We start from the raw sequence: 19,625 nt of genomic DNA, 5'->3' as shown, positions 1-19,625 counted from the left end.
CGGCAGCCACGCTGCTATAGCTATGGTCCCTTAGAATCCAGATGCTCTTAGCCCAGGGCTTGCTCTTCCTTCTGTCTGGAATGTTCTTCCCACAGGGCTGATGGTCTCACTTCCTTCAGGCCTTTGCTAATAATCCTCCTCAGTGAGCCCTCCTCTGCCCCCAGTTTAGATCAGACCCCAGTCACTCTCTATCCCTTCAACTGGTTTTATTCTTCACCTTTCCACTTAGCAATTCCATACATTTTTTTGTCCCAGTATGCGGAGCAAATCCAGAACCTTGTGCATCCCAGGCAAGCCTCTACACTGAGCTACACCCCTACCCCGCTTAATGTTAATTTGAGACAGGGTCCTGCTAAATTGCCCAGTCTGACCTAGGACTTTAGATCTTCCTGCCTCCACCCCCAGAGTAGCTGGGATTGTAGGCCTGCACCACCATGCTCAGCTGATTTTTATTTTCATTAGTGGTAGTGGTGTTTTTCAATGGGTTGTTTTGTTTTGATTTTGGTACTAGGGATTCAACTCAGGGCACTCAAACACTGAGCCATGTCTCCAGCCCTATTTTGTATTTTATTTAGAGACAGGGCTTACTGAGTCGCGTAGTCCCTGGCCTTTGCTGAAGCTGGCTTTGAATTTACAATCCTCCTGCCTCAGCCCCAGCTGGGATTACAGGTGTGTGCCACCACACCCAGTGAGATGGGGATTTGTGTGTTGTCAAGGCTATTTTCCAACTTCTGGGTCCAGTGAGCCTCCAGCCCCAGCCTCCCAAGTGGTTAGGACTACAAACATGCCGCTGTGCCTGGCTTGTATTCATTTTTGTACTTGTTTATTCTGAGCCCAGTGAGGACAGGCAGAGCCAGGGCTTTCCCATTACTGCGTCCCTAGCCCAACTCCGCCCAGGGCCAGGCATAGATCTCTGTGGAACGAATGAATGAAAGTACTCTTTCTCCTGTGGAGACTCCTGCCCAAGCCTGTGCTGCTCACACTGCCTCCAGGCAGTCTGCCCTGATTGCCTTTCACTTGGTTTCTGACATTCCTCTTCCTCAGTCCTGACTTGGAGAATGCTTTTTATCTAGAATCTCAGAATTGCTTTATCACTGTCTCCCAGATATGTCCAGGGGGCAGGAAGTGTCACAAGAGCAAAGGTGATGACTATATAGTCGGTAAATTTCTCCATCTTCCCCTTGAGTCACAGATTTTTACTTCCGTGCTGTAAATAATTCTAATTTTCTCCTTTTTGTCTTCACCTTTTGAAAACCAAATATTTGACTTAATTTACCCATCCCCTTCTCCAGGAAGGCCTCCAGGACCTCCGTGGCAGGGTCTGAGGGCCCATGGGACAAGAGTCACTGCTGTTTACCAGACTGCCCAGCACAGGGCTGGGGACAGTTAACTGGAATTGTTAGGGGGTCACAGAGTGGGAGGATGGTTGACCAGGGACACACAGACTCCATTCTTTTCCTATTTTCCTGTATTTTATGAATATTAACACAGCCTTATTTACATACAATTTGCATACACCAGAACTAGGGGAGAGGGGGTTTGGGAAAAGATGGGAGGATGGGGCTCTGCCCAGGCAGGTTCACTGTGCCGGCAGCAGCACCTTCAGCTGCACCTGGTCCCCCTGGGAGGGCGGAACTGCTGCCCAGGTGGCCGCCATGGCTTTGGCCACGCTGCTCCTCTTGGAAGTGAGTGGGGTCTCCAGCGTGAGAGAGGCATTGGCCATCTCCTGGGGCTTGTCACTGGCCAGGAAGCGCAGCAGGTTGTGCAGGGCCTTGGCCACATCGCTGCGGGCTCCCTCGTTGACGAGGCAGTAGAGGATGGGGTCGGCCACACAGTTGAGGCTGGTGAAGGCCAGCGAGCTGTGGTAGGCGGAGAACACGCGCTCCTCGAAGCCACAGTCCCAGGGGCGGCCCAGGTAGACGGCGCTGCGGGACAGCAGGAGCACGTGGTAGGGCGCGAAGCAGACCAGCACGATGGCGATGAGGCTGAGGGCCAGGCGCTTGATCTTGGCCTTCTCCTGGCGCTCGGTGGACACGCTGCCCCTCACCGCCCGCAGGATGCCCCGGTAGGACAGCAGCATGAGCGCCCAGGGGAAGAGGAAGCCCACGAAGACCCGGTAGAGGTTCATCCAGGCCACCCAGCCCTCCATGGGGAACTTCTCGAAGCAGAAGGTGTGGTTGTAGCGGTCTCGGAAGAGCTCATCGTGGAACAGGGGCGCCGAGTTGGCGCCCAGCTCCGTGGCCCAGACCACGGAGCTCACGGCCACGGCCGTCTTGACGCGCCGCAGCCGCGCGAACCTCAGCGGGTGGGCGACGGCCAGGTAGCGGTCCACCGAGATGCAGCAGAGGAAGGCGATGCTGATGTAGATGTTGGTGTAGAAGACGAAGCCGAAGAGCTTGCAGGAGCCGGGGCCGTGGATCCAGTTGTCGTGGTGCAGGAAGTAGTCCACCCACAGCGGCAGCGTGCAGATGTACAGCAGGTCGGCGATGCTCAGGTTCATCAGGTAGACGCCCAGCTCGTTGCGCTGCCGCACCTGGCGGTAGGCGGCCCACAGGGCCAGGCAGTTGGTGGGCAGCCCCACGCCGATGACGAAGATGTAGAGGGACGGCGGGAAGAGGTGGTCCACGCGCGAGTCCACGTGGCAGCCCTCCCACGTGCGGTTGCCCATCCTCGGCACCAGGGCTTCCGAGGCGCTTCCCCTGGCCCACGGGGCTTCCGGGCCGCGGGGGGCGGGAGGCCATCGGGCCCCCTGAGCCCCTCCTTGGAGGCTCAGGGGAACATGGTGGGAGGCTGTCACCCAGAAGGGAGGACCTTGAGGCAGGCTTGGCAGGGAAGGAGAAAGCTTGAGAGGGGAGAGGAGGAGCTACTCCCAAGGAAGATCTGGGAATGGTGGGATCAATAGAGGTCTATCAGTGGGGCATAAATAAGGAAGTCTGGGCTAGGGGACAACCGGGTGGGGAAAGAGGTCGTGGAGGAGATGAAGGCATCCACCGGTGGTGGTAAGAGGGTGATGCTTATAGAGGACCTAGGAAGTTAAGTGTAGCCACGTCGAAGTACTGGTGGAATGAAATGTTCTAGAACGCACAGGAAATCTATGGGACAGTGTTGAGATGGCAGGAGAATTGAAAAGATGAGGCAGTACCGGCAGGAGTGCTGTCATTTCCCGGGATCCTGGCAGGAAATAAGGAAATCACTATGGTCACCAAGAAGTAGAGGGTCCTGTGGGAGTGGGCAAGTAGGGAGGCCAGGACTGGGAAGGGCTGCTAGGAACAGGAAGGAGGTGAGGAGGGGCTGATCAGAGGAGGGTCAGGGGGCAGAGGAGGGACTCGGCTGGGGCCTGCCAGGTGGGAGGGGTTGGGATGAAGTGGCCCTACCTCACGACTCCAGGCAGAGTTGACATTGTAGGGCCTGTGGGGAGAGAGGACAGTGATGAGGCAGCGTGGACATCCCACCCACTTCTCCCATCCCCCTCCCCAACTCCTGCACATGACAGAGGCAGACCCTGGACAGCGTCTGCCTGAACCCCATCCTAAGCAACAGATCCCTGAGAACACTGATTTGAAGAGCCAGGTCTCCCCGCCAAAACAGATACTCAAATAAAGACCCACTCAGATTTTAGAACTTTCTCCAAGATGCCAAAAATTAGGCACATGTATCATATTATACTTCAGGAAACACCAAACTAGTCCAACCCTATCCCTTCATAGGTAAAAGAAGGGGTCCAGAGAGGATGGTCAGTTCCTGAAGGCTGCACAGCAAAGCAGTGATGGAACTGGGCCTGGGACCAGCCTCTTAGCCCTGACCAAGGAGCCTTGTTGTATTTTTTTTTAAGTTTTATTTTACTTTTAATTGACACCTAATAAGTAAACATTTATGGATACAGTGTCAGGGCACCCCATTTTTTGGTGCTGAGACCCAGGAAGGGCACCCCATTCTTGATAATGATGGTAATGGTGTAAGAACACCCACACGGCAGGCCCTGATCCAAGCCCTTCTATCATTATTTCATTTAAAGTTTGAAGAATTGCCGAAGGGCAGAAGGAGAGTAGTTATTCTCCCTTTTTGGCAAACTGAGGCATTGAGTCATTTGGAGACCTGTCCAGGGTCCTGATGGGGGGTCTCTGCTCTCAGCCCTTTGACCAGTTTTTCCAATTTGTTCCGTTTCCAGAATAACTGGGTAGAAAGGGGACTGAGAACCATAGCAGAGGGCCGAGGGAAGGACAGAGCCTCCTCTGGACTTGATCAAGGTCAGGGTGAGGGAGCAAGGGCAAGTCCTGAGTGGAGGCTGGCCAGCCACTGTCTCCCAGGGAGCATGTTCCTCACTGTCTCTTCTCCGCCTTCTCAAGGGAGAAACAGGCCCATCATCTCCTTGGTTCTGAGCTGATCCAAATTCAAGGCAAAAGACAGTCAAGGACCATGTCCCCGACCATCGTCAGCCCCAGAGAGAAGAACAGCGATGTCCTGAGTCACAGGCACTTTGAAAGCCATTCCTTTGAAGGGTCTAGGTCTGCACATGGTTCATTTTTTTTAATGTAAAGGGAAAAAAAAAGATCCTAATTGTAAGTGAAATCTAAGACACCAAAGAAGAAAGCGCCCTATGTTCTGGGTGAAATGAGGTGGATGCAAGAGGCCACCTCTGAAGAATCCTCAGGTCACACTTTGAAAACCACTGGTTAGGCTGGGTGTGATGGGGCCACCTGTAATCCCAGCAGTTTGGGAAGTTGAGGCAGGAGGATCGCAAGTTCAAAGCCAGCCTCAGCAAAAAGCAAGGCACTGAGCAACTCAGTGGAACCCTGTCTGTCTCTAAATAAAATACAAAATAGGGCTGGGGGTGTAGCTCAGTGGTTGAGTGCACATGAGTTCAATCCCCGGTACCAACAAGAAAAAAAAGAAAACCGCTGGTTAGCCAGCTGTGGTAGCACACATCTGTAATCCCAGCAGCTCTGGAGGCTGAGGCAGGAGGATCTAAGTTCAAAGCCAGCCTCAGCTGCTCCATGAGGTCCTGAGCAATGATGAGGTCAGACCCCATCTCTAAATAAAATATTAGGAAAAAGGCTGGGGATGTGGCTCAGTGGCTAAGCACCTCGGGGTTCAATCCCTGGTACCAACAAACAAACAAACACTGGTTGAGTGCACTGGACAGAGGAGGAAACTGAGGCCCAGAGAGAGGAACAGATGGACCACTCTGATGCGCATTCCTGAATGCCAGCCCTGCGCCACCTGCTTTCTGACTGCCATTCCGCCTGGCTCACCTCCCACCTGGCAGCCAGAAAGACCTTGTAACGTGGAAACCAGCGCTTGCTGCTTTCCTGCTTGAAACCCTCCGGTGCCTTCCAAATGGACCTGCAGTAAGATCCAAACTCCTGGCCCTGATGGCAAGGTTCTGCCCAGCCCACCTTGTCCCCTCCTCCAGTCCCACCTCCTCTGTGACCTCCTCCCAGCTTCAGACCCTTTCTTCTTACTCTCCCCTCCGTCTGGCTGGTGCTTCCTCCAGCTACCTCTCCCATCTTTCCAGGCTCCGAGGGCATCCCTCTCCACCTTGTCCCCACCACCCCAGGACCCTCTCCTGACATCTGCCGGGGCTGGTCTGTTTGCATCTGTCCATCTGTCTAGGATGGGCCTTCCAGGAGGGCGGGGACCTTGTGGGTCTTGTTGACTCCCTATGGCCAGGACCCAGGACAGTCCCAGCATACAGTCGGTGCTCAATAAGTACTCACAGAAGCCATTCCAGCCACTCAGAGGCCCTAAGGAGGACCCCCGGTGCTGGCCGACCCATCCCCCACTACACCTCCCTATCCTCCCCTGTAAGGCTGCACCCCAGGCCCAGAGGAGTCCCTGTGGGGGCTCCAGGGAGGGAGGAAGGAAAAGGCAGGATCTATGGCTTCCTAATTGACTTGGAAAGGTCAGTGCTAAGCCCTGCTCAGTAACTCCTGCCCCCTGTGGGGTCCTCTAGTAGCTGCTGTCCCCACCCTAGACTCATGACGGAGACTTCTAAGTCCTGTGGCAATGGGCAGGGACAGGGGTTGTTCCTGACTAGACCAGTACAACCCAGTCCCTCGCTCCTCTTGAAGCCTTCCACCCAGACCAAGTCATTCAAAATACTGTCACTCCTCGTTCCCTTTCCCCCCCTCTCTCTACCCCAGGTCGCCTCTCTGTTTGCCCCTGATTTCTCCCTCCTTCCTCTGTGACATATTGGAATTACTTTTCCTTCAGGAGCCTCAGTGTGTCCTTTTGCAAAAGGGGGCACAGTATTTGAGTGGAGACTGGCCAGCCACTGCAGCATGCAGCGTTTGAACAATTTTTACTCCACAGTCACTGGAGACCAGAGACAGGCGTGAGGCAGTTGGTAATGGCAGGGGACACCCACTAGAGCGGGAAGCCCCCTGCCCCACCCTCCCTAGACCCCAGGGCTCTGCTGAGACAGACCGGAGACATTTCCGGCAGTCAGAGGAAATACATTTCCCATTGCTAATTTCCTCCGAGAGAGCCAGTCTTGCCCACCCCTCTCCTTCCCCAGCCTACCTACATCTTGGGGGTGCCGGGCAGAAGGAGGGTATTCCAAGTCAACCCTCTGTCCTCCTCCACCCAACATCTGTCCACCATGAAACCCCCCAGAGTCAGCAAAAAATGTCAGACTCTTAGAATTCCACAATGCCACAGGCCTGTATGTGACATGTGCACAGCTATTTCTGACCTCTTTCTGAGACAGAGGGGGAAACCAAGGCCCAAGAACATGAGCCGGTTAAGCACTTTCCTTCCTAAATGGCTTTCTTTTCTTATTTCTGCATTTCTGTCATTTTTCACATTTGGGGGGAAAGACGTCTCTGACCCCTTTGAGAATCTTCTGGAAAATATGGATCTTCTCACCACAAAAAAAGGCAAGTGACCTGCAGTATCTCAGTGACCCTTCCTCACCTGCTCAGTTCCAGGGTCAAGACCCTGAAATCTATATCACCTCCCCTATTCAGGCTTTGTTGGGAAGGTAAACCCCCAAATCCCAAGCCCACAGGAAGCTTCCCACAACCCCCACCCCCACTTGGGTCCCCACTCTCTCCTTACAGAAGAGCAAGAGAGAGAAACTCTTGGTGGGGTGATACTGGGGGACAGGGGAGACGGACCCCCCCCACACTCAGCTGCTCAGGCCAAATAACTCCCTGGGCTGGCCAGCCACCCCACGTCCAGGAAGCTCAAGGACTTGGAGAGTGGAGAGGACAAGAGGAAGAAGTGATGCCGCCCCCCCCCCCACATCCCCCCTCAACACTCACCAGCCTTGTCCCCAAACCCGCGCCACCAGCCGGCTCCCGCTTAGCCTCCTTCTGGGCTCCTGCTTACCCCCCTCCCCCAGCAGCCCCAGGGGACTGGCCAGCTCCGGTCTGCTCATTAGGGACGAAATGTGATCACTGAGCCTCGCTCCCCACCTGGTGCCCTGGCGGCCGGTTGGCGGAAACCAGGGGACAGTGGGGCCACCCCAACCTCCCTGCTGGGCCTCAGTTTCCCCATTTCTACCTGGGGGGCAGTCTCTAACCTCCCCTGTACCCTCAGCACCCAGCAGGGGTATTGGAATGCTCAGATGTCCCCCTCTGATGTTCTAGACGCCAGCGGTTCTCAGATCCTCAGCCGGTTCACGGCTCAGTTCTATTATAACATTCTAGAGCCTTCGCGCTCCCTTTGCGATTATTATTATCACGGCGGCTTTGTGAGCGCGCCCTTCTAAGTTTCCAATATTCCAGGACACTCGCATTCCAAGATTCTAAAGTTCTATTGTTAGAACGCTCTATGATTTTTTAAAAAAACATTCTATGACTTTCATAATCTATTATTAAAACCTCGGTGATTTTTATCTTTGCCCAGCAAACATGAATACGCATTTCCCTTTTAGTTTTTACAGAAATGGGAACATACTCTAAATAGGTGAGCCCCACTTCCTCTTTTTTCCCCCTGATCGGTTCCGTTTTTTAACCTTCCAGCAGCCTGAAGGCAAGACTGCGGGAGTCTGAGATACTCATTCCCGGAGGAGGCCGGGGCGATGCTGCCCCCAAATTCTCACCCCCAGGAACCCCAAGCTGGCTGCCTCCCTACCCTCGCTCAGCGGGCTCCCCTGTCCCTCCCTGCTTGCTCCAGCTGAGTTATTATTTGTCTAGACACAAACCAAATTATAGGCCCTGTCCCAGGGGCACAGTGGGCTTCCTGGGGAGGGTCAGGACAGTCCCCACTCCCCCACTCCCCCACCTCTCTTCCTCTCTTTCCTCCTTCTCTGAAACCCAAGCTGCTGCAGGCCCCTCTGCAACACCCTGCCAGCATGGTGTTGGAAATATGGAAATATTTTCTTTTCTCTGCTCCTGAAACCCTCCCTTCTGGACTGTGGCTGTTCATGCTCACCCTGACACCCCTCCCTTCTTACTGCCAAGACCTTCTTAATTAATCTGACTTAGTGACAGTAAAAGAAGCCAATTCTCTGGATTTTGGGCAAAGAAAGGCAGATCTCCAGATTTAGGCTTCAGTTGAACAAGAGTCCCCAGCCTGGTACTGACACACTAAGGGGATGTCTGCTCTTGGGCCTCAGTTTCCCCATCTATAAAATGGGGGGCTTGGCCTAGATGGCTCTGAGGGTCCTTTAGAGTCCTCAGCTGTGAACACTGCAAACGGCCAAGATTTCAAGACTCATCTGCTTGGAGGGATGGATGGGAATATGCTGAGAGATTTGACTTGAGGATCTCAAATCCCTCCTCTTCCCCTCCAATGTCCTGGGTTCAAGTCTTCTTAATAACATGATTCCTAGAGTCCTGGGAGTCCCGCCCCCTCCATCTCTCTCACCCTTTTCTACTGGGATTCCCCTCCCCAAAAGGAAAACCTTCCCATCTTCACCCCAAATATGAAGTCAAGTTCATTCAGAGACAAAGATGGTGGGATCTCTGTTGGTGGGTTCCAGTGGAGTAGGGCAGGTGGGGTCCTTCAGTGGGTCCTAGGGGTGGCCCTCATCTTCTCCATCTGTGCCCCCAAATTCCCCAATGCATTTGCAGCTGGAGCATGCGGGCAGGTGGCTGCACACACACCCACAGACCATCACACTTCGCTTTCTAGAGCCGCCCTTCAGCCTGGTTTGGGGTGGGGGTGTCCCATTTACGGGGAAGGGGAGTGAGGCAGAGGCAGGAAGGAGTTAAGAGCTGCCCAGCCAAATCCTGGAAGGGAGGAAGTGGGGGAGGAAGTCCACCCCTCAGCCAGGAATTCCTGAAATCAGAGGGTGGGGTGGGTGGGAGCTCAGGAGCAGTGGGGTGACTGTGACGGGGGAATGGAGTCACAGTGTCACTTGGAGTCCATTTGTCCCAGGTCATAATTCCACTGCCCCCTACCTCAATCCCAAACCACTCCCCAGAAAGTTCCAGGATGCCTTAAGATTTGGATGGAGATGACCACGGGACCCAAGATGCCACAAACGGGGTGCAAGGTAGAGAGGAACCCCAGGGATGGAGAGGGAGCCACACAGAGGCAGACGCGAAGGGTAGGAGGTAGGTGTTCAGATCCCAAGAGAGATGGAGACGGAGGCAGAGAGACCCACGGAGATGCAGCGCTCCGCAAGAGGCAGGGCGACAGAAGCCACAGAGACAGGGAAGGGACTCAGAGGCACGGAGGGACAGGAGGTGGAGAGAGAGGCAGGGAGAAAGAACGGGCACAGAGACGTGCAGAGACACAGAGGGCGAGTCACGCCGAGGCCGGGGACCAGCGCCGCAGAGACGTCAGACACCCGCGGGCGATGGGGACCGACCCGGAGGCAGCCAGCGGCGGAGCTCGGGGACAGCCGGCACCCGAGAGGGGCGGCCCGGGACGGCGCGGGAGCCCCCCGAGGGGCCGGGAGCCAGGAGCTGGGCTGCGCCGGGACCTGCACCTACCTGCGCGGCGGCTGGACGGGGCGGCCGGCGGCGCCTCTCGCTGCGCGCGGCTCCCGCTCCACGGCGGCGCGGGGACCCAGCGGGCGCCCCCGCGGGGCAGGACGGCGGCGACTCCCCGGGTCTCCGGCCCCAGCCGCCGGGCCCAGGCCCCGCCCCGCCAGGTCCGCCCCCGTTAACCCCTCCTCTGCCGCACCCCCTTACACCGGTCGTCACCCCACTAAAGGCTTCCAGTCCCGAGAAGCCACACCCGCCGCTGGACACCCCCATCACTCAAGGTCCCCAGCCGGAGCCCCCACCTCACCTTATTAACCCTTTGGTCACCCTCTCTCCAAACACACACACCTGCAACTTTATTAAACCCTCAGGGGGACAAGAGCTCTGCCCTTGACCTGGGCTGAGTCATTTCCTGCCTTAGAGACCCCCAGGCCTAAGTAAGTCATTAACCACCTGGATGCCCCCCCCCCATCACCAAGAGAGCGACAGAGGCCGGCCAGGTTCCCACCTCCAAGGTCAGGGCCACTCCTGGAAGGAGCCCTTGCAGCCCACGGTTCCAACCAGCCCCCTAGCCAGACTTTAGGCTAGCGACCTCCTCAGGCCTGTGCCCTCCCGGCCCTTCTCTCCAGGGGATGTCGTCTGGCCCAGTCAATGTCCCTCTGCTGCCCAACGCTCCCCATCTCTGTCTCTGCTTTACTGCCCCCCACCCCCAGGACCTGTCACCAGCTAACATTCTAGGACTGCCATGTTTTTTCTAATTATCTGCCTCCCCACTAGGGGGAGAGGCATTCATGCTTGGCTCTCGATAGTGTGAAGTACACATCGTTTCTAATGGTAAATGCTCCAGAGAACAAACGAAATAAAAACCAGCCCACATTTGCCTACCGTCATCATTCCCATCATTATCATTACCCTCATCATGTCCTTCAAAAATTGGTTGTGAGGTGCCGGGGCTATAGCTCAGTTGGTAGAGTGCTTGCTTCACATGCACAAGGCCCTGGGTTCAATCCCCAGCACCACCAAAAATAAATAAATAAATAAATATGGTTGTGGGGCTGGGGTTGTGGCCCAGCACTACATAAAAAAATAAATAAAATAAAGGCATTGTGTCCATCTATAACTAATAAAATATTTAAAAAACAAATGCTTGTAAAGCATCCAAAAGCTAGACTCCATCTCAAAATAAAAAATAAAATAAAAGGGCTGGGATGGGATGTGGCTCAGTGGTCAATTCCCTGGTTTTAACAAAAAAAAGGAAAAGAAAAAGAAGAAAATTAGTTGTGAGAATTTGTTATTGGTCAAAGGACTTTTAGGTAAACCTTCATACAGCCCTAAAAATGACTGATATTAGACTTAAAATTCTTGCGTGGGTGTGGGTGAGTGGGTACTGCGGTTTCTTCCTTCCTTTCTTTTTTGTGGTGCTGGGATCAAACTCACAGACTCAGGGGTGCTGGGGGGTGTCTATTAACACTGACCCCCACTCTCAGCCCGTATTTACAGTATAAAGGATTGAACCCGGGACCCTCTCCCACTGACCCACATCTCAGCCCTTTTTACTTTTGTTTTCAGAGAGGGTCTCACTGAGTTGCCCAGGCTGCCCTCAAACTTGCAATCCTCCTGCCTCAGTTTCCCAACTAGCTGTGATTATAGGCATGTGCCACTGCGCCCAGGAGGCCCCTAATTTTCAATTAAAGTAAAAATACCCAGATCTTACAGGAAGAGCACAACGAGTCCTGACAAATAAATATACCCATGTAAACTACACACCCAAATCAAGACAAGATGCTTCCATGACCCCAGAACAGTGTTTCATGGTCCTTTTTAGGCAACATATTCTACTTCAGTCAGAGGCAACTATTTTTTTTAAGCCAGAGATTAGTTTTGCCTATTCTAGACCATCACATAAATGAGTCACAGCTGAAAACAAACAAAAGGGAGTTAGTATTATAATCACTTGCTGTGTAACCTTAGACTAGTGACTTAACCTCTCTGAACCACATTATTCTCTTTCAGGAATCTTGAGGGAGACAGAAAACGAGAAGGTTAACCAAGGACATGAGAAATCTACAGATTGGGGACAGTTAAGGATAGCTCCAAGGGAAGTGGCATGATGATCCTGTATGAGTCCTATCAGCTTCAAGCCTCCCAGAACCCTCCTGGCAGCCAGTTGGTCATCCCAAGTTCCTTCTAAAGAGCCATTCTGAGTGCTTATTGGTGGGCTTAGGGTCCGTTTCTCTCCTGGGCTCATCCTAAATTTATGCTGTGATTCAGTCTGGATCCCAGCGGGGAAGAGCCCATCAAAGAATGTCACTGGGAGCAATTGTAGAGGGACAATTTTTACAGGGATGGACGAGGCGGAGGAACCCACAAAGGAACCCACTGGGTGGCCCAACCACTTCGAGAGCCAAGCCATAACCACCCTCAGGGCAGAGGGACAAGGTTGGGGCTGCTTACTAGGCCCCAGGGATAGCTCGCATTTAGAGAGGCGCTAGGACTGTGGCTACTGCAGGGTGCAGGGAGAGTGCCCAGGAAATAGATGCCTCCGTCTCTCTCCACTCGCCCCTGAGTTTCCTGCTTTTCATCTGCAGAATCCAACCTGAAAGCAGAGGGCAAGGGACGCTGGTGGGTGAAGTATAAACAGGGCAGTCTCCCAGGGTCCGGTGCAAAGAGAGAAAAGCCCAGAGTGACCTTGCGCGGGGTGGGAGGGTCATGGAGAATCTTGAGCCAGGGCCTTGCTAAATTGCTCAGGCTGGCCTCGAACTTGGGATCCTCCTGCCTCAGCTTCTCTAGCTGGGATTCCAGGCGCTCCACACTGGGCCTGGCTACCGGCACTTTTCCAGGAGAATTTTCAAGGCATATTTTTCCATGCAGATTCAAGACTGGCCACGAGAGGGCGAGAGAGCACAGAGAGCCCCAAGGAAAGGGCAGCTAGAATAGTGCAGGGCCGCATCCTAGATCTTGGAAGGTTCTAGGAAAGCAAATGAATGGAGGACAAGAAAGAAGGTTTTGACTCAAGATTGGCAGAAAACTGGCTTCAAAAACCTAGAGGAGTCGGGTGCGGTGGCGCACGCCTGTAATCTCAGCAGCTCGGGAGGCCGAGGCAGGATTGCAAGTTCAAACTCAGCCTCAGCAACTTAGCGAGGCCCTAAGCAACTCAGCAGCTCAGAGCTCAGCCTAGAATAAAATGCTCCTTACACAGATTGAGTGAAGGAATGAATTCAGTAATCAACATGTCTATTCATTAAGCATTTACTGCATGCCAGATACTGGGGTGCAGATACTTGCACATTTTTTTTTCCAGTATTAGGGATTGAACCCAGGAATACTTAACCACTAAAATACATCCTGAGTCCTTTTTTATTTTGAGACAGGATCTCGCTAAATTGCTGAGATTGGGCCTCAAACTTGCCATCCTCCTGCCTCAGCCTCCTGAGTTGCTGGGATTACAGGCGTGCAACATTGCATCCAGCCATGGTTAAAGCCCAGATCCCTCCACTCACAGGCAATTGATTAGTGAAACGATGGCCAAGGATCTTTGACCTGATTGAATCCCCATAGGGTTTCATGTTTGAACCTGGGTGCTGCCATCTCTGGAGGGTATCACCATTTAGAGAGGTACCTCTTGGGCAGATGTTTCTGGACACACATAGGCAATCCTTACAGACAGAAAGGGGATTTGTAGGTTCCTCCTGCAATAATTTTTCTCTCCCTTAAGAAAAGGTGGACTTCAGGGCCGGGGTTGTGGCTCAGTGGTAGAGCACTTGCCTAGCATACATAAGGCACTGGGTTTACTCCCTGGCACCACATTAAAATAAAAATAAAATAAAATAAAGGTATTTTTAAAAAAAGAAAAAGAAAAGGTGAACGTCATGAATTGTCACTCTGCACTGCAAACCCTGGGCTTTCCCTCCCAAGAGACTGTCTTACAATTGAGACACAGAAAGGAAACTCAAGTCTGTAGTATTCTTCAAAACTCTTATGTGTTGTTTTATCCAGAAAATTCCTACATGTTTGTTGCCTTATCATATTTTCTTTAGAACAAAGCTTCTCCAGGGAAATTCCTTGCAAGCTCAGCATCGTTTTGGAACTTTTTGGAGATGTAAATTCTCAGGCTCTATTCCAGACAGACTGGGGAGGGCAGCTTTCTCATTATCCAAACCCTACCAGTGCTTTCAAATGTGAAAATTAGCCAGGCTGGTATGGTGGCCCATGCCTGTAATCCCTGAGACTTGGGAGGCTGAGGCAGGAGGATTGCAAGTTTGAGGCCAGCCTCAGCAACTTGCCTTTCTCAAAACGGAATGTCTGGGGATGTGGCTCAGTGGCTAAACACCTCTGGGCTCAGTCTCCAGTACCCCCTCCTTCCAAGTAGGACTACTGAACTGGGGAGGAAGAAAAGCTCATGTCTTAGGGGCTCAACATAAAAAAGGAAAAAGATGTCATTAGATACCACCACTAAGTTATCTTACTGATAAAAAATGAGAACAACTCAGCGGAAACCCTATTTGGACACTGTCACACCAGATATTCATCTGGTTCATATGAATACTGTCATATGAGTTGTTAAAGTAATAAAATAGGCCAGGGGTGTGGTTCAGAGGTAGACTGCATGCTTGGCGTGCACCAGGTCCTGGGTTTCATCCCCAGTGTCAAAATTTATTTAAACAAAATAAATAAATAGAGCTATTTCTATGCCAGGAAGTAAATAATCACAGGGGCCAAGATTCATTATTCTCCTAGTCCTGGGCAGCTGCAAAACTGCAGCTGGAGCTTGTGCGTTGTGCCGCAAGCCTATAATCCCAGCGATTCAGGAGGCTGAGGCAGGAGGATCGCGAGTTCAAAGCCAGCCTCAGCAAAAACAGGCACTAAGCCACTCAGTGAGACCCTGTCTCTAAATAAAATACAAAATAGGGCTGGGGATGCGGCTCGGTGGTGGAGTGCCCCTGAGTTCAATCCCCAGCATCTCCCTCCAAACCAAACCAAACCAGACTGCAGCTGGAAGCTTGGGCGGGGTGGGTGGGTTCACCTGCTTAGCCAGCCAGTGGCCATGGGCTCCCCTTCTCAGAGCAGAAAACACAAAACCCCAGGAACTTCCCCTGGCCCTTGCTTGTCCTCCTAGTTCCTCACACAGTAGGGACATTGCCCCTGACTTTCAGGGACCCAGCACTTCCTGCCGGCTGGTGGACTTCCTCTGACACGCGGTTCCTCTGGTCCGCTCCCATTCACTGTGCAATGCCCTGCATCCTGCTGGTCCCCTACCCCTTCCAGAAGGGGACCCTCATGATTGTCTTACCTCCAGTTGGGGAAAACATTTTTTTCCTTTACTCAAATTTCTCAGAGGTGTCTGCCTGTTGGTACAGCGCGATTTAAAGCTGAAAGTGGATGTAACCATCCAGGTTATGTTATCACTCATTTTAGATGTCCTTTAAAATACTGTTATCAGGGGCTGGAGGTGGAGCTCAGGGACAGAGACCCTGGGTTCCATCATCAGTACCAACTCTCTCTCTCTCTCTCTCTCTCTCTCTCTCTCTCTCTCACACACACACACACACACACACACTCGCACAGTTCTCTGCCTGAGGTAAATTCACTCAAAGGGCAAAATTTAGCAATTACTAGCGCTTGTCAATCTCTCCACCAGAGAGCAACACACACACACAGTGGGGACGCTCTTGGAGTAGTGGATGCTTTGGAAACAGAGGGAATCCAGCAGCCTGCCTGCCTTGTGCTGGGGATTGAACCCAGGGCCTCCAGCAAGCTAGGCAAGAGCTCTACCACCGAGTTACACTCACAAAAGGGCTATCTAGACTCCTTGGAATGTCCTTCAAAAATAGACAAGGTAAGCCAGGCAGGTAGTGCACGCCTGTAATCCCAGCAGCTCTGGAGGCTGAGACAGGAGAATAGCAAGTTCAAAGCCAGCCTCAGCAAAAGCTAGGTAGTAAGCAACTCAGTGAGACCCTGTCTCTAAATGAAACACAAAATAGAGCTGGGGGTGTAGCTCCTGAGTTCAATCCCTAGTACAAAAAAAAAAAAAAAAAGAAAGAAAAGAAAAGAAAAACATGAACAATCTAAGCTGGCATGGTTATGTGCATCTGTGGTCCCAGCTATTGGGGAGGCTGAGGCTGGAGGATCACTTGAGCTCAAGAGTTCAAGGCTAACCTGGGCAACATAGTGAGACCCTGTCACAAATAAAGGACAAGTGAAGGAACCTTAAGGCTCATTCCTATTTCCTCAAAAGGTGGCTATTATACTGGGTGAGGCTCTCACAGAAAGGAATAAGATGCAAGCTAAATGTGCTGGTCGATCATTATTCCAGACCAGCAACCTTAATCACTAATGTTCCCTCCTATCTATGTCCTCCAAGGATTTATCTCTGGAGGAATCCAAGGAGGCCATTACAAAATAGAATTGTTTGGCCCCCGGTTTCAAAAAGAAAGACTAGGAAAAAAGTCTGTTTGTACCATCCCTGAGATAATCTCTGGTGCTCCTTAGACAACTGCTTGATGGCACCAGTTGGTGCCAATGGCTATCAGCTAAATTTCCCTGTGAAACTATTTGCATTTTCTCTTCCTCCAGGGGCGGGAATGAAACCCAGGGCCTTCACATGCAAGACAAGTGTTCTACCACTGGTCTACACCCCAGCCCCTCATGAAACCACTTTTTCCTCCTTTGCAATACTGAGGATTGAACCCAAGGCAGTGAACCCAGGAGCTACATCCCCAGACCATTTATTTATATATTTATTTATCTATCTATCTATTTATTATTTATACATATCAGGAATTGAACCCAGGGGTGCTAGACTGCTGAGCCACATCCCAAGTCCTTTGTATTTTTACTCTGAGACAGGGCCTCACTAAGTTGCAGAGGCTGGCTTTGAACTCAAGATCCTCCTGCCTCAGCCTTCTGAGTCGCTGGGATTACAGGCATGCATCACCCCTCCAGCTCATGAGACCACTTATGATAGTTAATTCCATGGTGTTCATTTGGCTGGGTGGTGGTTCTCAGACATTTGGCTCCACATTTTTCTGGTTGCTTCTGTGAGGGTGTTTTGGGGATGAGATTAGCATTTGCATCAGTTGGATTTCCAGTGAACCAGATTTTTACACTCAATAACGTGGGTCCACTTCATCCAATCAGCTAAAGGCCTGAAAAGCCCAAAGACTGACCTCCTCCAGCTAAAAGGAACTCTGCTGGCAGGTGGCCTTCACATATGAATGACATCATCATGGGCTCTTTCTTGGAGTCACCCGCGAGTCCTTCAGTAGGTGGTGAACGGCTAAACAGAGCCATGAGTGATCGTTGTATTTTATTAAATCTGGGATTCGTTCTGCAATAATAGATAATGGGAAGAAGAATCTTCAAATGCCCAAAGTGACACAAACATGCTGAGATGGCTGGTAACCTCTCACCTGTTCACAAGTTTTTATACCCTTTTTCCTTCGGGGGAATTTCTCTGCCCACTTTAAGAGTTTCGGGTGGTGTCTGTCAGTCCCAGGTGTTGCACTAACCCTCCCACTCAAAACCGTGAGCACATGACCCAGGCCTGACCAATCATATGGCTCCATTGCCCAGGCCACAGAGATTGGTTCAAAGGTGGCCACATGATCAAAGCTGAGCCAATCAGATTCCTCCTGACGATTCACACGCCCCGTGGGAAAACGACTTCTGCTTGCTTTGATTTCTGTCGTGTGGCTTGAGGCAATGCTGGTGCATGCTCTGTGACGTAAGGGAGCTAACAGTTTTGGAGTGCTTCTTATGCGCCCTGCATTTACTTAAGTCCTAAATGCATGTATTTAAGTCACTTAACTTTCCCAGACCCCTTATCAAGGTCGGTACTTTTTTAGGAGAATAAGAGGTGGGGTACCAGGGGTTGAACCCAGGGGTGTTTAACAGCTGAGCCACCTCCCCTGCCCTTTTTATTTTTTGTTTTGAGACTGGGACTTACCAAGTTGCTTAGGGCCTCCCTGAGTGGCTGAGGCTGGCTTTGAACTTGTGATCCTCCTGCCTCAGCCTCCTCAGTCTAGGATTACATGCATGCGCCTAATGCAGGTGTCACAGAAAAGCAGGGAGCCGAAACTCCAAACCTAGGTTCTTGTGTTCCGAGGAAAGAAAATTGAAAGACACCAAAAGAGAACTTTATTGTAAGTGAAAGTAAAGAGAAAATGAGATGAAAGTAAAGTATAAGCAAAGTGAGGCTCAAGAGAGAACACTGTCAAGAGAGTGGGCCATCTCCGTGCAGACAATGACCAAGGAGAGAACGCGGCCTCCAGATTTATTACTGTTTTATGTTCACCAGGAGAGCTGGGGACCACCTTCTGCACTCTTTGCTGATCAGGTGTTAACTCCTCCTTCACCTCGGGAGGTGGAGTTTTTGACCTTGGTTGGTGGCCTTCAGAACTGTCAAGGTGGCTATCCCAGGGCGGGGAGGGGTGCGCTTCATGTACAAGTCGTGGGCGCTGGGGTCAGTAGCTGGTCAGAGGTTACTTTAGAGGCCTACAAACTAACTCTAACCCTCCTCTTTCTTGTCTACTTTGGAAGTAGTTTGAAGAAGACCCTAAAGTAATTTAAAGAACACTTGTGACCTTGGGAGGCGTTCACTGCTCATTGCTAGCTACTACTTAACACAAGTACTTTTTATAAAAAAAATTTTTTTTAGTTGTTGATGGACCTTTATTTTCTTCATTTATTTATATGTGGTGCTGATAACTAAACCCAGTGCCTCACACTGGTGAAGCAAGCGCTCTGCCACTGAGCCACAACCCCAGCCCAACACAAGTACTTTTAATCCCATCTAAAACAGGGAAACTGAGGCCCTAAAAGCTCAAGAAAATTGCTCAAAAAAGGAAGGAGGACCCCAAAGAGTTCACACTGAACGGTTCCATCTATTTAAAGCAAAGGTAGGCAAAGTGCCACCATGGGCCAGGTCCTATCTGTGGCCTGGTTTTGCATGGCTCACAAGTTTGTTTTTATTTTTAAATTTTATTTTTAAGTGATTCCAAAGAAATCTAAACATTACTATTTTGTGACAAGTGAAAATTATGAGAAATTCAAATTTCAGTATCCATAAATAGTTTTATCTGGAAGGAGCCCAGCTCATCCCCGCATCCAGTCTGGGGTTGTTTCCCACCACATCAGTTAGTGGTGACAGACTGGGTTGGCTGACGAGGCAAAAATAGTTACTATCTGGCCCTTTGCAGAAAGCATGCCAACTTCAATTTTCTAAAACATAAATGGGGCTGGGGATGTGGCTAAGTGGAAAGGGCTTGCCTAGCATGCTCCAGGCCCGGGGTTCTATCCCAGCACTGAAAAAAAATTTTTTTTTAAATAAATGAATGAATAGAAAGTGTTTTAAACTATTCTGTGGTATATAGGTGAATAGGCAGGGTAGCAGGCTAGCATTATGGGGGAGAGGGGTAATTACTAGGAGGGGTTACAAAAGGACTTCTGGAGGAGCTGGGGGTGTTGTATTTCCATCTGGGAGCCAGGGCATTATGTGCTAAGTTAGTAAAAATTCAGCAGACTCTACACACATGAGGTGTGCCCTTCTCAACATATGTGCTAAACAGCAATAGAAAGTTAAAGCGGGAGCTGGGCCCAGTGGCCCACGCCTGTAATCCCAGCGGCTTTGGGGGCTGAGGTGGGAGGATCCCATGTTCAAAGCCAGCCTCAGCAATTTAGCAAGACTGTTAGTGACCTAGTGAGGATCTGTCTGAAAATAAACAAAAAGGGTTTGGGGGGTGTTGC

At 51.4% G+C, this 19,625-nt stretch overlaps 1 protein-coding gene across 1 annotated transcript; it reads right to left on the bottom strand.

Moving 5' to 3' along the window:
- Positions 1 to 1,450: 1,450 nt before the first annotated feature.
- Gpr4 (G protein-coupled receptor 4) lies at positions 1,451 to 10,013 on the bottom strand. Its single transcript, XM_021735204.3, has 3 exons — positions 9,888 to 10,013; positions 3,375 to 3,408; positions 1,451 to 3,171 (listed from the first exon to the last, which is right to left on the bottom strand). Exon 3 carries the CDS (start codon positions 2,666 to 2,668, stop codon positions 1,580 to 1,582), a length of 1,089 nt encoding a protein of 362 aa, XP_021590879.1. The 5' UTR covers positions 2,669 to 3,171; positions 3,375 to 3,408; positions 9,888 to 10,013; the 3' UTR covers positions 1,451 to 1,579.
- Between the last annotated feature and the right edge of the window lie 9,612 nt (positions 10,014 to 19,625).

Source organism: Ictidomys tridecemlineatus, chromosome 15, assembly GCF_052094955.1.
Source record: "Ictidomys tridecemlineatus isolate mIctTri1 chromosome 15, mIctTri1.hap1, whole genome shotgun sequence".
Lineage (NCBI taxonomy): Eukaryota > Metazoa > Chordata > Mammalia > Rodentia > Sciuridae > Ictidomys > Ictidomys tridecemlineatus.
The sequence above is the reverse complement of the archived record's forward strand: the minus strand, read 5'-3'. Positions and strand labels throughout refer to the sequence as shown.